The sequence below is a fragment of the Panthera onca genome, chromosome F1 (genome assembly GCF_046562875.1).
Source record: "Panthera onca isolate mPanOnc1 chromosome F1, mPanOnc1 haplotype 2, whole genome shotgun sequence".
NCBI lineage: Eukaryota > Metazoa > Chordata > Mammalia > Carnivora > Felidae > Panthera > Panthera onca.
Window position 1 is genome coordinate 16,483,181 of NC_138355.1, and position 25,384 is coordinate 16,508,564.

The 25,384-nt window shown below is 40.2% G+C and overlaps 1 protein-coding gene across 4 annotated transcripts in view; it reads left to right on the forward strand.

The window, feature by feature from the left end:
* The window catches only part of FMO2 (flavin containing dimethylaniline monoxygenase 2), a 33,466-nt gene extending 8,415 nt beyond the window's left edge, over positions 1-25,051 (forward strand). For 3 of the 4 annotated variants that reach the window (XM_060643494.3, XM_060643495.3, XM_060643493.3), the window contains 7 exons: positions 6,129-6,317; positions 8,685-8,847; positions 11,110-11,252; positions 11,570-11,775; positions 15,739-16,094; positions 18,605-18,677; positions 19,692-25,051. In XM_060643494.3, coding sequence (XP_060499477.1) covers positions 6,129-6,317; positions 8,685-8,847; positions 11,110-11,252; positions 11,570-11,775; positions 15,739-16,094; positions 18,605-18,677; positions 19,692-20,040 — 1,479 coding nt within the window. In that variant the 3' untranslated portion in view covers positions 20,041-25,051. The other variant, XM_060643496.2, reaches the window with a different exon arrangement.
* The last annotated feature ends 333 nt before the right edge of the window (positions 25,052-25,384 follow it).

The following is a 25,384-nucleotide window of genomic DNA, read 5'->3' on the forward strand; positions in this document are numbered from 1 at the left end:
TTTGGGGCTCCAACTCACAAACCATGAGGTCATGACCCTAGCAGAAACCAAGAGTCCAACACTTAAGGGACTGAGCCACCCAGGCACCCCAGCTGGAGAAGCATGTCTTAAATACACATGAATGGACCCAAACCAGACCTGCTCAAAGTTTATGTTTTTCAAAGCTCTCCTGAAATCTTATCATGCAATAATCCATGAATGGCATTTGGGAACCACAATTTTTCCCCTAACTGTAGGACAAGAACGTAAAAATAGTTTCAGTTGTACTTATTTCAAGCAATGGAACAGAGAGCTATAAGTTCCATCGGAAAGAGTGAAAATTTGGAGAGTGGTAGAAATTTTTTAAGAAATACAATTTTATTATTTCCAACTGCTTAGAGCAACTAGCCAAGAGAACAAATATTTACTGGTCGAGGTCAATATGCTAATGTATCACAATGAAAATGACTAATTTATAAGTGTTTGTAACTCACATTTATAATAAGTTGAATCTATTTTCACTGTATAAGTTTGCTCCCTTTAGTAGGTTAAATATTACCATTATAATCTTCCTTAAACTTAGTTTTTGCAACCTTTTTATTCTTACACAGTGGAAGATAAACTTCAGTCTAATCTATGATCAAAAGATCATAAATTCTAAATCAGGGCTCTCTGAACTAATTTTATTTTGCTATATAGTCTTCTGACATTCAGAAAATTCTACATTAGGAAAATACTTTATCATATGACCATTTCTCTTAAACAGGCAAATCGTAGCAAATTCTATCTGCTAGGAAATTCAGACTATCAGTATTTGTGCTTAAATATCATTTTTAGGTACTATTTCTATTTTAAATAAATAAGAGTTACATTTATATGTTTTGAAAGCTGTGTCTCCCTGTCTTTGTCTTGGCTGAGAGGAAAGCTTCTCATCTTATTCTGTCTCCATTCTTCCATCCTCAGAGCCCAAATGCCTATATATATATATATATATATATATATATATATATATATATATGCATATGTATATATATATGTATGTATATATATGCATGTATATATATGTATATATATACATGTATATATATGTATGTATATATATGCATGTATATATATGTATATATATACATGTATATATATGTATGTATATATATGCATGTACATATATGTATGTGTGTATATATATATATATATATATAATTTTTTTTAATTTATGTCCAAGTTAGTTGGCATATAGTACAACAATGATTTGAGGAGTAGATTTCTTAATGTCCCTACCCATTTAGCCCATCGTCCCCTCACAACCTATCCAGCAACCTTCTGCTCCCTATATTTAAGAGTCTCTCATGTTTTGTCCCCCTCCCTGTTTTTGTATTATTTTTGCTTCCCTTCCCCTATGTGCCTCTGTTTTGTATATATTAAAGTCTTCATATGAGTGAAGTCATATGATATTTGTCTTTCTCTAATTCAATTAGCATAATACCCTCTAGTTCCATCCATGTAGTTGCAAATGGCAAGATTTCATTCTTTTTGATTGCCGACTACTACTCCATTGTATATATATGCCACATCTTCTTTATCCATTCATCTGTTGATGGACACTTGGGCTCTTGCCATACTTTGGCTATTGTCAATAGCACTGCTATAAACATTGTGGTGCATGTGCCCCTTCGAAACAGCACACCTGTGTCCTTTGGATAAATACCTAATAGTTCAATTGCTGGGTCATAGGGTAATTCTATTTTTAATTTTTTGAGGAACCTCCATACTGTTTTCCATAGTGGCTGTACCAGTTTGCATTCCCACCAGCAGTGCCAAAGAGATCCTCTTTCTCTGCATCCTCGCCAACATCTGTTATTGCCTGAGTTGTTAATGTTACCCACTCTGACAGGTGTGAGGTGGTATCTCATTGTGGTTTTAATTTCTATTTCCCTGATGATGAGTGAAGTTGAGCATCTTTTCATGTGTCAGTTGGCCATCTGGATGTCTTCTTTGGAGAAGTGTCTATTCATGTCTTTGCCCATTTCTTCACTGGATTATTTGTTTTTTGGGTGTTGAGTTTCATAAGTTCTTTATTGATTTTGAATACTAACCCTTTATCTGATATGTCGTTTGCAAATATCTTCTCCCATTCCGTCAGTTGCCTTTTAGTTTTGCTGATTGTTTCCTTCACTGTGCAGAAGCTTTTTATTTTGATGAGGTCCCCGTAGTTCATTTTTGCTTTTGTTTCCCTTGCCTCTGGAGATGTGTTGAGTAAGAAGTTGCTGCGGCAGAGGTCAAAGAGGTTTTTGCCACTTTCTCCTCCAGGATTTTGATGGCTTCCTGTCTTATGTTTAGGTCTTTCATCCATTTTGAGTTTATTTTTGTGTATGGTTTAAGAAAGTGGTCCAGGTTCATTTTTCTGCATGTTGCTGTCCAGTTTTCCCAGCACCACTTGCTGAAGAGACTGTCTTTATTCCACTGGATATTCTTTCCTGCTTTGTCCAAGATTATTAGTTGGCCATACGTTTGTGGGTCCATTTCTGGGTTCTCTATTCTGTTCCATTGATCTGATTGTCTGTTTTTGTGCCACCAAATGCCTTTTTATTCAATGTAATAACAAGCTCCCTGGAGACAGAAACTCTGTGTCCTGTTTGCATTTAGTCCCTAACTCAAAGCTCAGGGCCTGTGGACAGGAGACATACTTGATATGTTATTTGTTTATTAATAAGAATCATTCTCCCTTCTCAACCATCAGCAAAGGGTTTTACCCAGATTAGTCTAAACACATAGACATCTGCCTCAGCCAACACAGAAGGAAGCCAACATAGAAACAAAGCTTTTTTTTAACAGCTGTATACCAATCAACCATAATAAAGATTATTACTTGATCTTCAGGGAAAAACTTGTGATGTCATCATCGATTGCTGACAATTGCTGACACCAGTAGAACTCCCAGAGGAGAGTCTTGCCCTGGCTCTGAAACTTCTGTAGGGGTTCAGACATCACAAGCAGTCCTTCTCATGACTCCAGAGCCCCTTAAAATTGACCTGACGGAGGAGCCAACCACATTTGAAAGCCACTGTATTGGCACGTGAAAAAACCAGCATGTTGGCTACACTATAACAATCTTAGTTTAGCTTTTTCAAGAGTCAAACTAGTCAAACTATGACTAGTTTAGTAAGATTAATCCTCGTGACCTATAATAGTAACAATCGAGGCAGACATGTGTTGGGCACTTAGTTAGAGACAGGCATTGTGCTAAGCACTTTACCTAATCTCAGCCTGATAACAATTGATCGGTGTTGGAATTATTAATGAACCCCATTTTACAGGAGAAAGTGAGGAAACTGACTTACGTAACTTGCCCATGGCTAAAAAGCCATTAAAGGTGGTAGAATCAGGCCATCGATCCAGTTTGACTTCAGAGCTCTCACATTTCCTCTGTGCCACTTATAAAATTATCTGATCTTGAGGAAAAAATAATTGGTATCTCTTTGCTTCACGAAACACAGTTGACCCTTGAACATCATGGGGGTTGGGGCACTGGCTCCCACACAGTCAAAAATCGGTGTATAAATTTTGGCTCCTCCTTTGAGGCACCTAGGTGGCTCAGTCAGTTAAGCATCCCACTCTTGACTTTGGCTCAGCTTATGATCTCACGGGTTCCTGAGTTCAAGCCCCACATCAGGCTCCTTGCACTGACAGTGCAGAGCCTACTTGGGATTCTCCTTCTCTCCTCTCTCTGCCCCTCCAGTATACACAGTCTCCCTTAAAATAAATAAATAAACTTTAAAACAAATTTTTTGGCTGCCCTAGAACATAACTACTAATAGCCTACTATTGACCAGAAGCCTTACTGATAACATAAATCGATTAACACATATCTTGTATGTTGTATGTATTATATACTATATCCTTACACTAAAGCAAGCTAAAGAAGAGAAAATATTATTAAGAAAATCATAAGTACTGTACTATAAAATACCTATGTATAAATGGAGCCATGCAGTTCAAACCTATGTTGTTCAAGGGTCAACTACATTTCCAAGTTTGAGAATTTGGCCGGATAAGAAAGTCAGACATTTAGTCTTACCAAGGACATTGTACTTGACCACGCTGAAACATCCAGAAATATCAGTTTGACCCTAGTCATATACAATTTGAAGCTAGTGTTTGAAAATTAAAATGATTTATTGATCCAGAGTTCAGGGTCGTTGTATCCTTGTGTATGAGGCAGAAACCACTTCATATTCTAACGCAAACTCCCTTGACATTCAAGCACTTACATTCAGTGAACATCACACCAAGCTGTAATCACCTAGAAAGCTGGCTGACCCTAAACTGACTAGCTTTTATCAAGCCATTTGAAACTGAAATAACGGTACAATCTGAGCCTTGATTCCAGACTAGGAAAGGTAAACACATTGTTCACATTCAAAAAGGCATTTGGCTCCTGACCTATAGTAGGCATGAATTGTGGATGGATGGATGGATGGATGGATGGATGGATGGATGGATGGATGAGGAGAGATAGAAGGAATGCATGAGGGAGATGGACCCTCAAAACGTAGACTTAGTTAGCAAGCATTCTACATACCACTCCTAAATGACATGATCTGAGCACAAACATTGTTTTAGCTTTGGTAACTCATATTCGTACTGATAATCCTGAAATTAGGACACAGTGAGGCCCAATGCATATAAAGAGCTTTGCTGATAAAAGAGGAAAGGTCCCACAGTTTCTTCTTCTTTAAGTCTTTGAAATCAAATCCAACCTCTTGTGCAGAAAACTCAGGTGTGATGGTGAGTGTGCCTGTGTCGGTTATCTTGCTGCTAGAAAAGCTACCCTCAGTGCCTTTCATGTACTGCGGTGAATGGGGAGTTTTAACCAACAGCTTTGCTGAAGCTCGTAGCTTCCTTAATAACACAGACAATAACAACACTGTTGAGCATCCAGTAGCTGCCCATTTTATAGATGAGAAGACTGAACCTCACTGCACTGACTGGTCCGGGCCACACAGTCTAAAGAGAGACGGATTCAAAGCCGTGTCTAACTCCAACAACCAGATTCCTTCAGCTAGTCCAGGCTGCCTCTTTCAGTGCTGCCAAAGATTTAAGGAGGCTGGATCTAAAGGTTTGGCAGGAAAGTAACAATTCTTCATGAATAATGATGAGAGAGAAACATGCACAACTGAGTTATTATGGTGGCAGGATTAGAGTTCAATATTTACTTTCCTTTATTTACTATTCTGTGGAAACGACAGAGTGCTGTTTCTGTATCACTGAGTAACCTATTCCAATTAATTCACGAGTTCCTGCAACTTTTCCATTTCATTACGTTGCATCATAATAACAACCACTGTTTGCCTGAATCATGCCTTAGTCTGCAGAAGCATTAACTGAGGAGTTCCTGGGTGGCACCTTTTAAATTTTCTTGAGCAAGCCTCTTTGATAACATGCCGATTTCAGGGACACTTCGCTCTTACATAATTTAACATAAAGAACATTATCAGTATGCACAGCGCTTAGAGGAAACTATAAACTCAACCATAGCATGTGCTGTCTGCGGTTTTACCAAAGTATAGTGGCTAAGATTTAGATTCAAGCCGAAGATGTGATGGATGCTAATGCTGTTCACTTTTAGCACTTGAGGAAGGTTGGCTTCCATAAAGCGTAAAATGAAGGTGGGGCATTCAAACTAAGATGTGAAAACTACCTGCTCCCAGAAGTATTCATTTTAGTTACAATTCTCCAGAATACTTCCTCACCAGTATCCCAGAGTTTGTTGGGTCCTAAAGAGGTGGAAGGTGGAGATAGGCTCTCCAGAGGGAGTTCCGGAATGGGGCTAATTGTCACAATGGCTGGCATTAAGCAGGTAGAGAGGTGCCCCATATCCTGCAATGTGCCAAAACGAGGGTTGTCCCCACTTCCTATCCACCAGTGGCAATAGCCCCTCCAGTGAACAACACTGGAGGGCCCCAACGAGGCCCTCTCACACGGGATGATGGAACATGTAAGCTGCACCTCAGCACCCAGTAACTGTAGTCCCTCTACAGCAGTGAAAGACGATCACATAACCCAAGGGTTAGACTCGGAAAAAGAGTAAAACACCAAGAGACCGTTTTAAACGCAACATGATTATCACTTTTTTTTATTTGCTTCTTTAGGAGAATGTTGAAGATGGCCGAGCGAGTATCTATCAATCTGTCATCAGCAACACCAGCAAAGAAACGTCCTGTTTCAGTGACTTTCCGATGCCTGAAGACTTTCCAAACTTCCTGCACAATTCTAAGCTCCTGGAATATTTCAGGATTTTTGCCAGAGAGTTTGATCTTCTAAAATATATTCAGTTCCAGGTATTGTATTTTGGGGGGAATGGTTTTCTCCACATGGGTTGAGCTCACATTTAAATAGAGAAGTTACTCTGGTAATTAAGAAAAAGTGAAGAAAACAAAACATTTCAATCCAATTCTTTGCTGAAAGATAAGAGCAAGATAGAAAGCCCAAAAGGTAGTGTCACTAACCCCGATATTATAGATTACATGCACATTAGCAGAAGAGGAAAATCACCTGTTAAAACTAAGGATTTGAATAATGATGATATTGACCATGAAACTGCACTTAAGCTAATATCTATAACCCCTGCAGACTCTTAGCCTCATTTCCCTTGAAAGAATAGAAGAAGAAAATCAAACTGCTATTTCATTTTTGGATCTTCTCTGTAGAAATGGAATTGCTGAGAAATACATAAGAAATAAACTCACAGCTCTCCATTTCATAAGCCTGTAGAAACTATTTTTGGTCTTTTTTTTTGGTGGGGGGGAGGCATGGCACATTCTCTGGCAACATAAGGCTTGTTGGATCATTTTTAGATACAATTAGAACCACCTTTCCTGTGCTCCCTCAAAAACAAATAATCAACAAGAACAATATTCTCACTATACATGCTGGATTTTTATCAATAACCTACACTCTGAAAACTAGTAACTGTGCTTAGGAAATAAAATTAAATTATACCTCTGGATAAATAACTGTGAGTGAGCTTATTTTCTTGTAACACAAGAAAAAAAATCTCATTTTCTCAGTAACTTCATTTTTGTTCCAGGTTTGCATTCTATTAATTTATAGTAGCTGATTGTGGTGGAAATCTATATTTGTAACTACCATGAAAATGTATCTGATGTAGTTTTCCCCAATGCCTGGTAGAACCATCCTATGAATAACAGATTTTTTTGTACCAGAAGCTTTAATAGGTCTTTGCCCATTTGACTATCAATTTATTTAACAGATATATTGTCCTCTTATGATATCGTTTGTGTTATGTGTTCTTTGAAAGGTCACGTTAAAGTTGCAAGGGAGCTGTTTCTTTTGTTTATTGCGTTACTGCTGTTGGATTCCTGGAGATTAGAGAGGGGTTAGGAACACTCATTTCCATTATTAGTCTCTTGGTACAAGTCATAAGATATTAGGGCTCCACTCAATCTATAAAAGCTCTGTTGCATTTCTAATAGCCTCCTGAGTTGCACTGAAGGTGTTAGTTCCCAAAGCACATTTTTAGTAGCAATAACCCACAGTGCTTTAGCTAATATACTACCCTAAACTGCAAATCTGAAATCTTTTCTCATAGCCAACAATGCCCAGACATTTTATAATACGTTCGCAAACTTTATACTAATAGTCTATATATTTTCCTAATTGGCACAGCTTCAAAAATTGCCAACCCAGCATTTTTTTAAATATCTGAAAATTTGAAAAGCAGGTGTATGGGACTCAAATACTTGTAAGCAAGAGAAGCATGCCAGGACTCTAGAAGTAAGAAAAACTTTGTTTCCACTTGACATTGTTTCTTAAACACCAAAGATGTATAACCTTTATGTGCATTTACAAATTCATAGACCTCCAGTGAGCTACATTAAAAAAAAAAAAAAAATTAATGGGGGTGACTGAGTGGCTCAGTCGGGTTAAGCATCTGACTCTTGATTTTATAATACGAGTCAGCTCAGGTCATGATCTCATGGCCTGTAAGTTCAAGCCCCACATCAGGCTCTGTGCCGACAGTGCAGAACCTGCTAGGGATTCTCTCTCTCTCTGAAATATAGTTCATGATCTCATTTGGATGAAATAATTTTTGCGAGATAATAAATCTTATCAAAAATAAACTTAAAAAAAGGATTTCCTATTAAAAAATTAATGAACATAAATTATTTCATTCAAATGAGATCATGAACTATATTGCTAACATGATGTACTCTGTTTTAAAAATAATTAATATGAACAGCTACCATTCATGGGATGCTGACAATGTGCCAGGCACCATGCAAAGTGCTTCACACGAGATGTCTTCTCTAGCACAGATTCTGCACAGAGGTGGACACATAAAAGTTTCTTAATCAATACTGACTGTGCGATCACTTGAATAATAAACATGTGTTTTGTATCTTGCCCAGAACTTGTCTGTCTCTCTCAAGTCCTTATTCAGTCCTTAACAGACAGGTTCTCACTGCTGAGTCAGGCCTCTTGCACAAAGTACCATATCCTTGGTAGCTCCCTGCCAAATAAGAATGAGAAGGGGACGCTTCGCCGTCTCTGTCTTCAGTGAGTTGAAATGGATTCGAATGGAACCGAGATGGAGTCTACCCATCCCCACTCCCAGGGTACTACTGAATGAAGCCCCTGTTATGCCAGAGGAACGCTCAATGATGCCTTCTCTGTGTTCGTTCAAGACAACCGTCCTCAGTGTGAGAAAACACCCAGATTTCTCATCCTCTGGCCAATGGGAGGTTGTTACTGAGAGCAACGGCAAGAAGCAAAGCGCTGTCTTTGACGCGGTTATGGTTTGCAGTGGCCATCACATCCTCCCTCACATCCCACTGGACTCCTTTCCAGGTGAGGCCTGCGGGGATTCCCAGCTTTTTGGAGTAGGTCTTGCTGGGGAGGAAACATTTTCCTCGACCCTTCCACATTCTTTTGGCTAGTCTCCGAGTTAAATTGACAAGACAGACTAAGAGGAAAAAGTTTAATTTAATTATGCATATAGAGACTCCGTAAGAATATGAGGCCCACAGGCAGGCAGTCAGGCAATTGAGGCTTGTGTGCCATTCTGAGCTAAAGAGAAGGGGGCACGGATTAAGGACTTCAAAGGGAAGGAAGTCAGTTCACAGGAAGGTGAAAAAGCCTTCTGTTTGATGGCCCATCCAGAAACAATGGGACACAGAGAGGAAGTTTAACAAACAGACTTTGCTAAGTTCCTCCCTGTCTACCTCCCCTAGTTCATATTATACTGTAGTTATCGACAGTGACAGCTCCCTCCCAGGAGCAGGTCCTCTGTCTAAATTCTTTTAGGCAGTTGGGGGAAGTCAAAGGTTTTTCTGTTTTAAGGAGCCTTCTGTGCCTTAAAAATTACTAGCTTAAAATAATTCACATGCCAAGGAGGCTCATTTCGAGGTGACGAATTTGGCTGCCCTACAGCGTCCAGGTATTTTATACGCAGATTGGATTGACAGGCAAAACTAGCTACTGCAACGGGACATAATATTAAGATCTGGATAGAGCCAGAAAGATGAAAAGCTCCACACGCCATCTTTGTTCCCATTGACCTCTTTGGGTCTTCATGACACAGGGACTTCGGCCAACTTCCTCCAAAGTCACTAAATCTTCCCTGGGATTTCAGAGAACTTTCACCCAAATTGGTTCTCCATTGGCAAGGCCCTTATATCCATGTGCCTACCTTGGCCTTTATCTAGCCTACCAAGCCCTGTGACTCTGTTATATCCTTGGAGACTTTTCCTCAGAGCCATGCCTACAGACAGGGACATTGAGGAGATGTCCTGGCAATAAGTGCTCCTACAGGACACTGATGGACACAGAGAGAGTGAAGGAGAGGGATGTAGCCAATGGAACCCCACATCCATCTCTCCTGGTACCTCACAGGCCCTTCTCTCAGAGAGCATACTTCCTTCTCAAGGCCCTCAGGGGAATGTCTAATACAGTGGTTCACAGTCCAGACCTCACACTCAAACCACCTGTGGAGTTTCTAACATCCTAATGACCCCCAAAAGTTCAAATGATATAAGGTAGGCCTAGATCAATTAAGGGTTGCTCAAGTGATTTTAATATACAGCCAAGCCAAGCATAAGATCTTCTACCCCAAAGCAAACAGAATCACCTGGTGGGCTTTTAAAACCACAACTTGCTAGGCTCTACCTCTGGTATTTCCAACTCAGTAGATAAGGTGTCATGAGGCTGAGAATTTGCATTTCCAACAAGTTTCCAGGTTCCAGCTAATGACGCTGGCCAAAGGACCACACTTTGAAAACTAATGATCTAAAGGTTCTTTCAAGCAACCCATGATCAAAGACAGATACTTTAATAAAGTCATATTTTCCTGGGAAAGACAGAGAGAGGCTTGTCTTCAAAAAGGTTTGTCCAGTGAGCTACTGACTTACCGCAATGTAGGAAGCATCCTTCAATTTCTAGGTGCCTGTTTTTAGTTTATTTTCGTTTTTGTTTGCTTTTGCAAAATAAGAATGATAAATATTATTCTAATTATTACACAACTACAATAATAGCACTTCATAATATGTCAAATAACATTTAAAAGAATACATGTGTTAAGTGGTATTAAAGTATCACTATACAATCCAAAATAGGATAGGGATGGCTCAGTCGATTGAGCGTCTGACTCTGACTCAGGTCATGATCTCACTGTTCATGGATTTGAGCCCTGCATCAGACTGCACTGACAGTGCGAAGCCTGCTTGGGATTCTCTGTCACCCTCTCTCTGCCCCTACCCTGCTCTCTCTTTCTCTCTCTCTCCCTCTCAAAAATAAAAAAATAAACTTAAAAAAAATAGGATAATGGGTAGTGAGAAGACAGCATCTGACTCTGCTGTATTCATTGAAGCCATTTGTTTATTCTCTAATAAATATATAAGCCGCAGCCTCTGAAATCAGCTCTTTTGGTCCTGTGCCATATGCTAGCATTTCTTCTATACTTAATTCTTTGAGTCTGCCAATCGGTCTTGCCATTGCAACCCCCCTAAGAGGGGAAGAGGTAAAATAAATAACTGACCCCAGAAAAGAAAAGCTGAAAATGCACTTTTACTGAAATGTACGTGGTTCATGGATTTCTCTCTTCTTCCCCTGAAGGTATTGAGAAGTTCAAAGGCCAGTATTTCCATAGCCGCCAGTACAAGCACCCAGAGGGATTTGAGGGGAAACACATCCTGGTGATCGGACTAGGAAACTCGGCCTCAGATATTGCCGTTGAGCTGAGTAAGAAGGCTGCTCAGGTGGGATGCTCTCTGCTTATCTTGTACCATGGAGGAAGGGAGGAGGGACATATTGGAAAACCCCAGCCACATAACCAAAAAGCTCCATTACTCACTGATTAGTTGGTTAGTTGGTTCCTACAGTGCGGTATCATAAAAAAAAAAAACCTGGTAGTCAGGAAGCCAAGGTTTACCTCCCAGCCCTGCCATTAATCAGCCATGTAACCCAGAGTAAGTCTTCTTCTCTGAGCCATATATGTGATATATCACCTACACAGTAGATTCCTCCCACAAGGGACAATGCCCTGATTTCAACAGCATTCCGTTTTGCTTACCAGGTTTTTATCAGCACCAGACACGGTTCCTGGGTCATGAGCCGTATCTCCGAAGATGGCTATCCCTGGGACATGGTGTTGCACACCCGGTTTATTTCCATGTTCCGAAATGTCCTGTCACGATTCAAAATAATTCGAAAATGGATGATGGAACAGCAGATGAATCGGTGGTTCGACCATGCAAATTATGGCCTTCAGCCTCAAAACAAGTAAAGGCATTTTGCTTTTTCATGTTATACTCATTGATAAAGCAAGGGTGTTAGAGGTGCCTCTTGGTAAAGAGCCAAATTGCTAACACGGCATTTCAAACTACAACCTAACAGTATGGGTATTATAGACATGCCAGGATTTGAATTCCAAATTTGTGCTGCATACCTTTTAAAAAGTAAATACTTAAAGAGATGAAATAGAAAATATTATGAACTTTTTTATGGTTGAGTAATATTCCGTTGCGTACGTACACCACATCTTTTGTATCCATTCATCTGTCAATGGACAATTAGGTTGCTTCCATATTTTGGCTATTGTGAATAATACTGCAATGAACATTGGGTCCATATATTTTTTTTCAAATTAGTGTTTTCATTTTCTTTGGGTAAATACCCAGTAGTGGAATTACTGGATCACATGGTAATTTTATTTTTAATTTTTTGAGGAAATTCCATACTGTTTTCCACCATGGCTGCACCAATTTGCATTCCCACCAACACTGTACTAGGGTTCCTTTTTCTCCACATTCTCGCCAACACTTAGTATTTCTTGTGTTTTTTATTTTAGTCATTCTGACAGGTATAAAATGATACCTCACTGAGGTTCTAATTTGTCTTATGATTAGTGATGTTGAGCATCTTTTCATGCAGCTGTTGGCCATCTATGTCTTTTTTTGGAAAAACATCTTTTCGGGTCTTCTGCCAATTTTTAATTGGATTACTCGGCCATAAAAAAGAATGAAATCTGGGCATTTGCAACAGCATGGATGGACCTAGAGACTATAATGCTAAATGAAATAAGTTAGTCAGAGAAAGAAAAATACCATACGATTTCACCCAGGTGTGGAATTTAAGAAATAAAAACAAAACAAAAAAAAAAAATAGACTCTTGAATACAGAGAACAACTGGTGGTTGCCAGAGGGGAGGTGAGTGGTGGGATGGATGTAATAGACCAAAGAGATTAAGAGTACACTTATCTTGATGAGCACTGAGAAATGTGTACAATTGTTGAATCGCTATATTACACATCTGAAACTAATATAACACTGTATGTTAATTATACTTGGATAATAAATTAAAAAAAGAAAAGGAAATATTAAGAGCTGCTTCAGAAAGCAGAACTAGGATCATGGGAAGAACTTCCTAATACCCAGAGCTGTCCAACATTGGAAAAGGCTGCTTTTGTTGTTGTTGTTGTTGTTTGTTGGCTTTTGTTTGATTGGTTGGTTTGGTCTGAACCACAGACATTTATTTCTCATAGTACTGGAGGCTGGGAAGTCTAAGATCAAGGTGCCAGCAGATTCGGTTTCTGGTGAGAGCATTCTTCCTGTCTGGCAGACAGCTGCCTCCTCACTGTGTGCTCAAGTGAGGGGGAGAGAAAGAGAGCTGGTTCTTTAATGCCTCTTCTTATGAGGTCTCTAATCCTATTGGATCAGGGCCCCACCCTTATGATCTCATTTTACCTTAATTACCTTTTTTTTTTCTTTTTTTGTTTTCAGGAGTAAACTTTAGTGATTCACCTCTTACATGTAACACCCAGTGCTCATCCCAACAAGTGCCCTCCTTAATGCCCATCTCCCATTGAGCCCATCCTCCCACCCACCCACCGTTCCTACAGCAATCCTCCCTTTGGTCTCTGTATCTAAGAGTCTCTCATGGTTTGCCTCCCTCTCTGTTTTTATCTTTTCTTTCCCTTCCCCTATGTTCATCTATTTTCTTTCTTAAATTCCGCATATAAGTAAAATCATATGATATTTTTCCTTCTCTGGCTGACTTATTTCACTTAGCATAATACATTCTAGTTCCATCCACATTGTTGCAAATGGCAAGATTTCATTCTTTCTGATTGTTGAGTAATATTCCATTCTGTATATATACCACATCTTCCTTATCCATTCATAAGTCAATGGACATTTGGGCTCCTTCCATAATTTGGCTATTGTTGATAGCACTGCTATAAACATTGTGGTGCATGTGCCCCTTTGAATCAATGTTTTTGTATCCTTTGGATAAATACCTAGCAGTTCAATTGTTGGATCATAGGGTAGTTCTATTTTTAATCTTTTGAGGAACCTCCAAACTGTTTTCCAGAGTGGCTGCACCAGTTTGCATTCCCACCAGCAGTGCAAAAGGGTTCCTCTTTCTCCACATCCTTGGCAACATCTGTCATTTCCTGAGTTGTTAATTTTAGCCATTCTGACAGGTGTGAGGTGGTATCTCATCATGGTTTTGATTTGTATTTCTCTGATGATGAGTGATGTTGAACATCTTCTCATGTGTTTGTTAGCCATTTGGATGTCTTCTTTGGAAAAGTATCTGTGCCTTCTGCCCATTTCTTCACTGGATTATTTGGTTTTTTGGCTGTTAAGTTTGATAAGTTCTTTGTAGATTTTGGATACTAACACTTTATCTGATATGTCATTTGCAAATATCTTCTCCCATCCCATCAGTTGCCTTGGAAAAGGCTTCTCTAAGAGATTGTGACCTTCCTTTCAGAAGGGTGTAGTGGGACATGTGTCCCAAATTCTCCATGTGAACTAATGCTTTGCTAACTCTGTACACCATAAGGGTTCTTCCTATGAGTGGCTTTTGAGAACATATTCACTATCTCTTTGCCAAAAAATAAATCTCTATTGAGCTCGAAGTTATGTATCGCTGATCTTATAAACACAAGCAAACATTATGAATGTTTGTTTTTCTTTAGTGATAGCGGGCTCCTTCCCTTTAAAAAAAATACAAAAACAGAGGGTGCCTGGGTGGCTCTGTTGGTTAAGCATCCAATTCTTTTTTTTTTTTTTAAGTTTATTTATTTGAGAGAGACAGAGAGAGAGTATAAGAAGGGGAGGGGCAAATAGGGAGGGGGACAGAGGATATGAAGCAGGTTCTGTGCTAACAGCAGAGAGCCTGCCATGGGGCTCGAACTCACAACCGACTGAGTCACCCAGGTGCCCCACATCCAGCTCTTGATCTCAGCTCTGATTTTAATCTCAGGGTTGTGAGTTCGAGCCCTGCATTAGGCTCCATGCTGGGTGTGAAGCTTACGTAAAAATATATACATATACACAAAACACAAGAGCTTCGGAATCTTTTAACAAACACCATATGACTGCTCAGCTCTGATATCTAATACATGTAGCATGTATTTTCTTATATTAAAAAAATGTTTCTCAAATCTACAAAAAGGAATTCCGGAAATACAACCAGACTTTATCACCCATGCTATCACATACAGAGACTCTGTGGATATTTGGGATGAACAAATATTCCCAAACTTCAGTTTATACATTAATTGCAATACTAATCCCTTAATAAAGTTTCAAAACGAATGGGGATTTAACTAAATTCTCCTTTCTTACTTTATGATCAGATAGAGATTAAATGGAGCAGCATGATAATTAAAGGCAGATAACATAAAACAATAGTGAAAATATCAATGGGATAATCATGACTGGAATATTCAGGGACTGACCCTGGTATTTTGGTTAAGTCCTTGGGAATGCCTCCTCTTTTGAAATGCCTTTTACCCACATCACTTACATGCCTTCCCTTCTTTGTTGAGGGAGAGATTTGTGATATAAGAATAAAGTCATCAAGATAGTAAGGTCCGGGGTAGACCAACTAGTTAAGTTAGAAAGATTTATGGATAGGGGCACCTGGGTGGCCCAGTCAGTTGAGCGTCTCACTCTTGATTTTGGCTCATATGGTGATCTCACAGTTGTGAGATCCAAACCCACATAGGGTTCTGTGCTGGGTGTGGCGCCTGCTTCAGATTCTTTCACTTCCTCTCCCTCTGCCCCTCCCCCTCCTCTCTCTCTCTCTTTAAAAAAAAAAAGAAAGAAAGAAAGAAAGTTTTGTGGATATCTGAGAAACCTCATTCAAAGAGCCCAACCCCATAAAATATCAAGAGTTCCAGGACTCCTTATTAAATGTTCCTTCTAAGTATTTTCTTCTGGGTGTTTCAGACATCTCATGAAAGAACCTGTAGTAAATGATGATCTTCCAAGTCGTATACTCTATGGAGCCATCAAGGTGAAATCAAGAGTGATAGAGCTCACAGAAACTTCCGCCATCTTTGAAGATGGAACAGTGGAGGAGGATATTGATGTCATTGTCTTTGCAACGGGATATACTTTCTCTTTTCCCTTCCTGGAAGAGTCGGTTGTTAAAGTAAAGGATAATACGGTCTCACTGTATAAGTACATGTTCCCTCCTCACCTGGAGAAGTCAACTCTGGCATGCATTGGTTTCATCCAGCCCCTAGGCTCCATTTTCCCAACTGTTGAACTTCAAGCTCGTTGGGCAACCAGAGTTTTCAAAGGTACGTGAGGGGCCAAATGAGGGGCTAAGGGTTTTACACCTGATGGAGCTTGCTCAATAGTAAGTTTAGACACAGAGGTTGCCAGTAAGAATGTGGCCAAACTTGGGCTGCTCTCGTGAGATTAACATCCTAAAAAGTTAGTGGAGAATTTTCAAAGTAGCAAATACAGAGATAAAATAATACTAAATATCTGCAATCATCCTTTTAAAATATTAGAAAGTTCATAGAATTTCAATTGTCATAAAGCTAAGTACATACTATCCTTTCCTGGAATCATGAGAGAATAGTTGAGAAAAAAAAAGATCTATGACTCCCAGTTTTACCTAGATGATGTTTATAAATTCCTCTGAATACATGCAAATCCAGAGACCCAGGGCCTTTCTGCATTAACTCCAAATTAACCCTTAGTATGTTTTTTTTAATTTTTTTAATGTTTATTTATTTTTGAGAGAGAGACTGAGACAGAGTGTGAGCAGGGGAGGGGCAGAGAGAGAGGGAGACACAGAATCTAAAGCAGGCTCCAGGCTCTGAGCTGTCAGCACAGAGCCTGACGTGGGGCTCGAACCACAAACCGTGAGATCATGACCTGAACCGAAGTCAGAAGCTCAACCAACTGAGCCACCCAGGTGCCCCAGCCCTTAATATGTTAAGAAACTCAACCTCATAGGTCCTTACAAAGTCATACAGCTATTGAAAGTTTTCTAAGTATCTGTACAGCCTTTTGCATTCCTCCCTGACCCCAGGGTTCAAATTCAGCTCAACCAAAACTCATTGAATACCTAGCCTTGTGCTGGAACCTGGTGGAATAGAGAGAATTTTTTTCTTTTTATTTGAGAGAGAGAGAGCACACACAAGTGGGGGAGAGGGGCAGTGGGAGAGAGAATCTTAAGCAGGCTCAGTGCTCGGCATGAAGCCCATTGATCCCATGATCCTGGGATCATGACTGAGCCGAAATCAAGAGTCAGATGCTCAATTGACCCACCCAGGCAACACTAGAGAGAAATTTAAACAGATCATTTCCACATACTAAGAAAAATGCTTTGGTAGAAGAATGCATGGAGGGTATAGGAAGAAGAGAAAGGATGCTTAGCAGCAGCAGAGTGGGGTAAAGGAGGGCATGTGGTCAAGGAAAACTTCCTAGATGACCAGGTTTCTCAGGTGCAGAAAAGGGAATCACTTGAGCCAAAGCACAGAGGCATGATGGATGTGGAGAATTACAAGCTGTCTGTTGTTCCCAGAACCTGACCCATGAGGCAGAGAGGGGTGAGAGATTATTCTTTCTGGAGAAGGGGCCAGGACACAGGAGCCTTTGTAAGGCATGCTAAGAAGGTTACAATACAAAACTTAGGTCAGCGCTTTCCAAATCTGGCTACACATAAAAATCATCTGGTGGACCCTTAGGGACCCTGATTAAGTCTGGCTTGAGGACCTAGGATCTCCATTTTAGAAAGCTTTGCAGCCAGAGGACCCAATGAGAGGTTATGAGCAAAGAAGAGACATTATCAGATTTACATTTTCAATAGATTAGTTCAGCATTAGTGTGGAACATAGATTTGAAAGGAGAAAAGAATGAGGTCTTGGAGACCAGTGAGAAGGCTGGTCTGCAAGTCTCTACTGAAACACGATGCAGCTGAGCCAGGCAGAGAGAAAGTAGTGAAGGTGATAGAAATGTGGGAAATAATTAGGGATAAAATCCGCAGGACATAATGATCAGCTGAATGTAGAAAATCAGAGAGAGATACAGGAATCACAGATGACTTTCAGATCTCCAGTATGGGAACTGGGGGGACAGCAGGGCTATGAATAGAGAGGACAGAAGAAGAAGAAGGGAAGAGAGAGGACGTGTGGAAGAAGACGTAAGTCTGACCAGGAGGGCTTTAATGACGCGCTTGGTTATGGACTCGTTGACTCTGGTATGTCTGATGACCAGCCATATCCGGGGGAGACTGAGCATTTCAACATGCCCGAGAACACCCGTGGACAGAGATGTAATCACAAACACGTAGTGATGACTCCTACATCAATCTACTTTCTCTGTCCCCACTGCTCGACCTTACCTCCACCAGGCTTACTTCAACAGCCTCTTAACTGGTCTCGCTGCCACTAAACTCACTTCCCTGGAGCCCATTTTCCAAAATTCGGCAGCTAGAAGGATCTTTCCAAAAGGCAAATCTGATCTTGTCGCCACCTGCAGAAAATCCTCCCATGGCTTCCTATCACCTTCAGGATACAGCTCAAGCCACCTGGTGTGGCTTCCAGCTCTTCAGGCTCACCTTCCTTCTCCAGCCACTTCTCTTACTCCCTCCACCTCAGAGTTCACACAGTAGCCCATGCTCCCCTTATGGGCAACATCACCTAGAACCCAAGAAGAGCAGCACACCCCAAAGTTCAACAACACAGCAGCCCTGACTGGCGTCACAGGGGCCAGAGTTTAATGGTGGGAATCAAGTACTAGATAAAGCAAGGATACTGAACCAAATCCACTACTCAAACCAGCCTTTTATTTCTAGGCTTGTGTACCTTGCCCTCAGAGAAGACTATGATGGCGGACACTATCAAGAGGAATGAAAAAAGAATAGATCTGTAAGAATTTTTTTTCTAATTCTTTACACAGGGCAGTGTTTCTCAAAGTATAGTGATCTGACTACCCACAAGAACCACCTAGCTGTTTCTTAAACATTTCCTGGGTCACAACCCAGACCAACTGAATCAGAACCTCCAGATGAGACTGGAAACCTGTATTTTTATGTTCTCCCTGGGTGATTCTTATACATATTAGTTTAAGAACCAACTACGTAAAGCTACAAGTGTTACCAAATCAGGACATTTTTCCTGGACTTAATTTTATCCGGCTTTGTGTGATGCCTGTGTTCAATTCCATATCTTCTCAGGCTGCCCACTCTCTGTGGTTAGAGAGGAAATTGGATGGGGCAGTGATGGTGACAATGGCCTGAGTGTCTCTGGAAGGATAGCTGGGGGATGTCCTATCAAACTAAATTATAAAAGGAGTTGATGTGAAGCGAAAGTTCAAAGAAGCATACTTTGTGATACAGTAGAATGGGGTTCAGTAGTGATCAAGTACCCTTGGACAGTTGACTTGGGGGTCTCATATATAGGGGTTTTCTCATGGTTAAATTCTAATTAATCTAACATTTACTAAGCATCTATTACGTTCCAGCCACAGTGCCAAGTACTTTCATAATTTAGCAGGCAAATATTAAGTATCTTTTCTGTGCAAGACACTGAGCTCGGCTTTCATCTGCATTCGCTCATGAACCTTTGCAGCAATCTTGATTAATTTGCACTTGCCTGGAGAATTGAAGCTACTCACTAAATACCAAGTAATAATCCTGGTTTTAAACCTTGTCACATTCCCAGAACTGCCATGAATTCATGACTATTTCTTTCACGGCCTCCTCTCAATCTGAGATCTGGGCCTTCTAATGAGATAAGCTCACACCTTCCACTGGCGATTTATTCAAAACTCATTTATTCATTCACTCAGCCCTTCTTTCTTTCAACAGCCCTCGAACACCTACTGTTCTTATGTGACTTATAACATTTTGTGAATCTGCCCTCTCTACGTTCTTCATTAAGGTTTGGAAAGAGTCAGAGTCAGACACTGCAGACCGATTACATCGACTACTTGGACGAGCTCGCTTCAGAGATAGGTGCGAAGCCAGACCTCCTGTCTCTCCTGCTAAAAGATCCCAAACTGGCCGTGAAGCTCTATTTCGGACCCTGCAACTCCTACCAGTACCGGCTCACTGGGCCTGGGCAGTGGAAGGGAGCCAGAAGTGCCATTGTCACTCAGAAAAAGAGGATACTGAAGCCTTTGAAGACACGGGCACTAACAACCTCATCTACTCTCCTAGTTTCCTTCCTGTTGAAAATCCTGGGGCTTCTTGCTATTTCTGTGGCCTTTTTTTTCCAGCTTCAGTTCTAATCTGTCAGAGTAAGGCTTTTGACTTTAGTGTCAGTCAACTCCTCTTTAAAAACAAAAAAGGCTAAAAGAAAAAAATATTAAATCTAGATTCTATGTTTCAGAGCTGATAGGAACAGAGAGGTGGTTGTAGAGAATTAGCAGAATTAGGTCCGTGTAAAACACCAAAATGGCGTCATGAAATTTCTCGGCCATTCCAACCTTTCCTCAAGTTCGCCAGATTCTCCAAAGGGACAAATAACATGGCCATGTACATAGTGCTGCCAGCCCTTACATAACAGAGTTGTGTGGAAATAAATAGAAATGCACAGAATGAAAAGCAGGCCCCATGGCTTAAAACATTGGAAAATTTCAACAGTGAGTAAATATCTAATCCCCTGCGTGATGCTCTTAATGGTCCCCTTACCCAGACTGTATTTGGTAACAAAGTCCTTGGGTGTTACGTCATGCTCCATTTGCTTAGTGGGGCATTGCTCAAAAATCCTGGAGATAACAATGAGAGGATAGACTCAAAAAACGATGGCAATGATGTGACAGACTTCTAGCACCTCATGTTGAAAGCTGAGCCAATAGCCACATTTCTGATACTTTGACATAAAACCACTGTAAAAATAAAAATAAACATGCCATAATAGCTATATACATATTTAGTACTTACCGTTGACCAGACATTGTGCTAAGTGCACAGTATAGTATTGACTTCATTTAATTCTTGTGATAATTTTGTTAGATGGGTGTGGCTATCATACCCACTTGTCAGATGATGGAACTGAGACTCAGAGCATTTGGGTAACATGCCCAAGACCATACAGCTGGTCTTGTCGTGGAGCTGGGATTTGAACCCAGTTTTGCTTGACTCTAGAACTGCAGATCATAACCTTTCTGCAGAATCTACTTATTGACAAAAGCCCTTATTATTGATCAAGTACTTATTAACAGTTTATTTTCTTTATAATCATATATATGTTGCTTTGGGAGGAACTTAACACAGATAATAGCACTCTTCTTGCAAATATGATCAATTAATTTTTTTTTTGAGTGAGAGAGAGAGAGTACATGAGTGGGGAAGAGGAGTAGAGGAACAAGGGGAGAGAGAATCCTAAGCAAGCTCCACACTTGGCGTGGAGTCCAATGTGGGGCTTGATCGCACGACTGTGAGATCACGACCTGAGCTGAAATCAAGAGTCAGATATTCAACCAACCAAACTATCCAGGCACCCCCAATTAATTGATTCATAATATTTGGTTTATAGTCCAGCTAGATCTAAAAAGCATTTGAAGGGATTAACAGTGTGAGACACCTATACAAGAACATTTCAAATAGCCACTGACATTTTGAAAAAATAAGCACCAAGGAAGAAGTATATGTTCCAAGTAGATGAAAAGCATTATAATGATTGAGCCTTGTATATAGCTCTAACTTTATAATCAAGGCAAAGGCAAAACAATATGTAATCTCCGTCATCTGATGAAAGGAAGCATACCAGTTTTTTAGGAGACACATTTTCTTGGAACTGAAATCTAAAAAAAGACACAAGAATTCAATGTCAGTAAGCTTTGAGCAACATAATAAACATCCAATTTATCTGTCCACTACAGCCATTCTTTCCATGAAGTGTGCTTTGGGAGATAAACTATGCCCTAAACCCAGACCAAGGCCTTCTGAAGAGGGAAAAGGTCAGAGATTAGAGATTTAGACAAATGTCTCCTCTTACTTTTCCAAAGCCTTCGTGGACACTGTTCTTTACTTGGGCCTGGATTTGTTTCTGAAGTGCCTAGAGCAATGTAATGACAATCGCTATCAGTGGAAACTTTATTTCTTTAGAGTCCATTGAAATAACACCACCATTTAAATGCAACATTTGTTTTCATTGCTCCTATAAGCAGTTTCCTTTGAAAAAATTGCAGATGGTATGTATACTTCTTGATTAAAAACTGATTATTTTGCTAATTATTAAAGATTATTTGCAAGCCTTTACATCGTTAATAATAATAATAGAATTTATCAATCTTGTATAGCAAGAGAAGGTGAACTACTTCCTGTAGGTTAAATCCAGTGTACTACCTATTTCTATAAATAAAGTTTTATTGGAACACAGTCACAACATACATTGACGGTCTGTGGCCGCTTGCAAGCTACAATGGCAGAGTTGAGCAGCTGTGATAGAAACAGTAGGACTCACAAAGCCTAAAATTTTTTGACTATCTGGCCCTTTAGGGAGAAAGTTTGCCAATTTCTTTGTCGTCCCAATTATTTTTCATAACTTGCTTCATTCATCATTACCACTACCAGGGAAGTAACTATGGTTATTATCCTACTTTTACAGTGGAACAAATTGAGAAACAAGTGTCAGGTTGATACTGAATCAGTGGGGAAAATAGCTCCATTAGGACAAAATTATTATTAAATGTATAACCTTGAAAGTTTTAGAAAGAGGATGATCTCTTGAAATCTTTCCAAATATTCTGAAATCTTTTTAAAAACATAAATAGTTCATTTCCAGAGTCTGAGATTCACTAAGGAAGACTCATCCAAGTTTATTCTTCTGCCTCTATATACCCTGAAACAGGAAACTATCCCAGACAAACCACCTAGGATAGTTTGTTCCAAACTACAACCCACAGACTATCTCAGGGATCTTCTAGAAGTGCAGATTCCTGGAGGAGGAATTCAGAGGCAGAGAAATAGAGGGACCCTAAGCTTGGTTCATCCCTCTAACATAGCTAGATAGTTATCAAAGCATGCTGAACACCCAAGAAATCAATCAGACGTCTGAGAGAACAAAAACTGAGAGTCTACAAGTAGAAAAGCCACCACCTTTCAGAAGGCAGGAAGTGCTGAGCGTTGACTCAGGGGAGATACAACTGTGGGTACACCAGTGGGGAGGGAGCCCTGCTCATGGAGACTACCACAAAGTATTATAAGCAGCAGGGCACAAAATCTGAGTCTTTAGAAGTCCGCTACCATGGGACGTGCCTGACTTAAAGGTACTCAGGTGGCAAAGCAAGGCAGAGTCCCAGGAGTGACAGTATGGACTGAGGATCCCCTGGGTCGCAAGAAGAATGGGTGGCTCCAACATGCTGCACTGTTCCCAGGCACAAGAGCAGGGTCTCTGGCTGAGGGCAGTGAGCCAGGGTGCCAGCTTTCTGCTCTACTTCGCTATAAACTCTGAACCACTGCATGATCATGTGATCACTCTCCTAGCACGGGCTGGCAAACACTTGTGCTGTTGCACAAGTATGGCAAGACCCTCCCGCAGAGGAACAGCACCGGTCCAGGCTGCAAAAGTTTCTAAAATTTGGAGTTTTGAAACTCAGTCACACGCCTGCGATTAAAGAAGCTCGGACACAGGCAGGGTGAACGCAGGGTCCTGACAGAAACCAGGGACACAAGAGGGGTGACTGATTGCTCTTCTGTGAGGGTTACCCCAAAGAGTGGGGGGCACGAACTTTCAGCTCCAGAGCTAAAGAATGTGGCACCACCATATTCATCCCACCCATCAGCGCTGAAAGTCTTCAAGGAGCAAATCAGCACCACCTAGTGGAGGCCTAAGCTACCTACACCAAGCCTCACCCACCGTGTGCCCTGGAGGTGAATTTCCACTGAACAAGACAGCAGGAGAATGAGCCCAGCGTTCCCCTCCCCCAGAAGACCAACACAAACAACTCACTCACACCAAGTCTACTGATCATAGAGTGCTGCAAGCTTCAGCTCTAGGGGAAATAGGATCTCACTTCCTTTTTACTTACATTCTTTATTTTATTTTTTTCACTTATTTTCTTATTCTTTTCTATTCCTTATTTATTATTATTTTAATTTTTATTTATATATATATTTTTAAATTTTTTGTTTGTTTTCATTTCATTTCATTTTATTTATCTATAATAAACAGTGCAGCATTTTGGAGCCACCCATTCTTCTTGTGACCCAGGGGATCCTCAGTCCATACTGTCACTCCTGGGACTCCGCCTTGCTTTTGGGTGGTTGGGGGGGCAATATAGATTGTTTTAAAAAGCAGACCCAAAACACAGCCAGGATCTAGTTTTGGGGTTTTTTTAATTTTTTTTCCTTGTTTTTTTCTTTGGTTTTTTTTGTTTGTTTTGTTTTGTTTTTGTTTTCTTCCCTTATTTTTTTCCTAGACAAAATGATGAGATGGAAAATTCACCCCAAAAGAAAGAACAGGAAATAGATCTCATGTCCAGAGATTTAACCTATACAGATATAAGATGTCTGAACTATAATTTAAAATAATGATTATAAGGATTCACTGGGCTTGAGAAAAGCATAGAAGACACTAGAGAATCCCTCTCTTCAGAGATAAAAGAACTAAAATCTAGTCAGGCTGAAATTAAAAATGCTATAACTGAAAATGCAAACCCATAAGGAGGCCATAAAAATGACGAGGGATAAAACAGAGGAGTGAATCAGTGACATAGAAGATAAAATTATGGAAAATACTGAAGCTGAAAAGAAGAAGAAAATAAAGGTAATGGACCATGAATGCAGACTTAGGGAACTCGGCAACTTGTTAAATGGAATAACATTTGTATCATAGGAGTCCCAGAAGATGAAGAGAGAGAAAAGGGGGCAGAAGGTTTATTCAAACAAATTATCACTACAACTTTCCTAATCTGGGAAAGGACACAGACATCAAAATCCAAGAAGCAGAGAGAACTCCCATGAAAGTCAACAAAACCTAACCATCACCAAGGCATATCCTAATCACATTCACGAAATACACAGACAAGGAAAGAATCCTGAAAGCAGCAAGGGAAAATAGTCCTTAACCTACAAGGGAAGACAGATCAGGTTCACTGCAGATCTGTCCACAGAAACTTGGCAGGCAAGAAAGGAATGGCAGGAATATTCAATGTGGTGAATGGGAAAAATGTGCAGCCAGTAATTCTTTATCCAGAAAAGCTGTCATTCAGAATAGAGAGAGAAAGAGTTTCCCAGACCAAAAAAAAAAAAAAAAAGAAAAGAAAAGAAAAGAAAGAAAAAGAAAAAACTAAAGGAGTTTGTGACCACTAAACCAGTCACAAATTTTAAGGGGGACTCTGAGTAGAGGAAAAAAAAACAAACCCAAAAGCAACAAGACTAGTCACTGATTCACCACTGTTGGCAGACCCATTCCAAGTAAAATATTTGACCTTCAGTAGGCACGGTACCCTCTCCACCTGCCCTTTCAGTACTACTAGTCTGTGTTCTCACAAAAAGAAAAAGAACAACCTCAATGTGAAAGGGACTTAGGGAGTTACCCACTCTTAGGAATATCAATCAACCAATCAATCAATCACCATCAAGAAAGGCACCTGTGGATCCTCTTGATGCTTTCTTCTGGGGGAG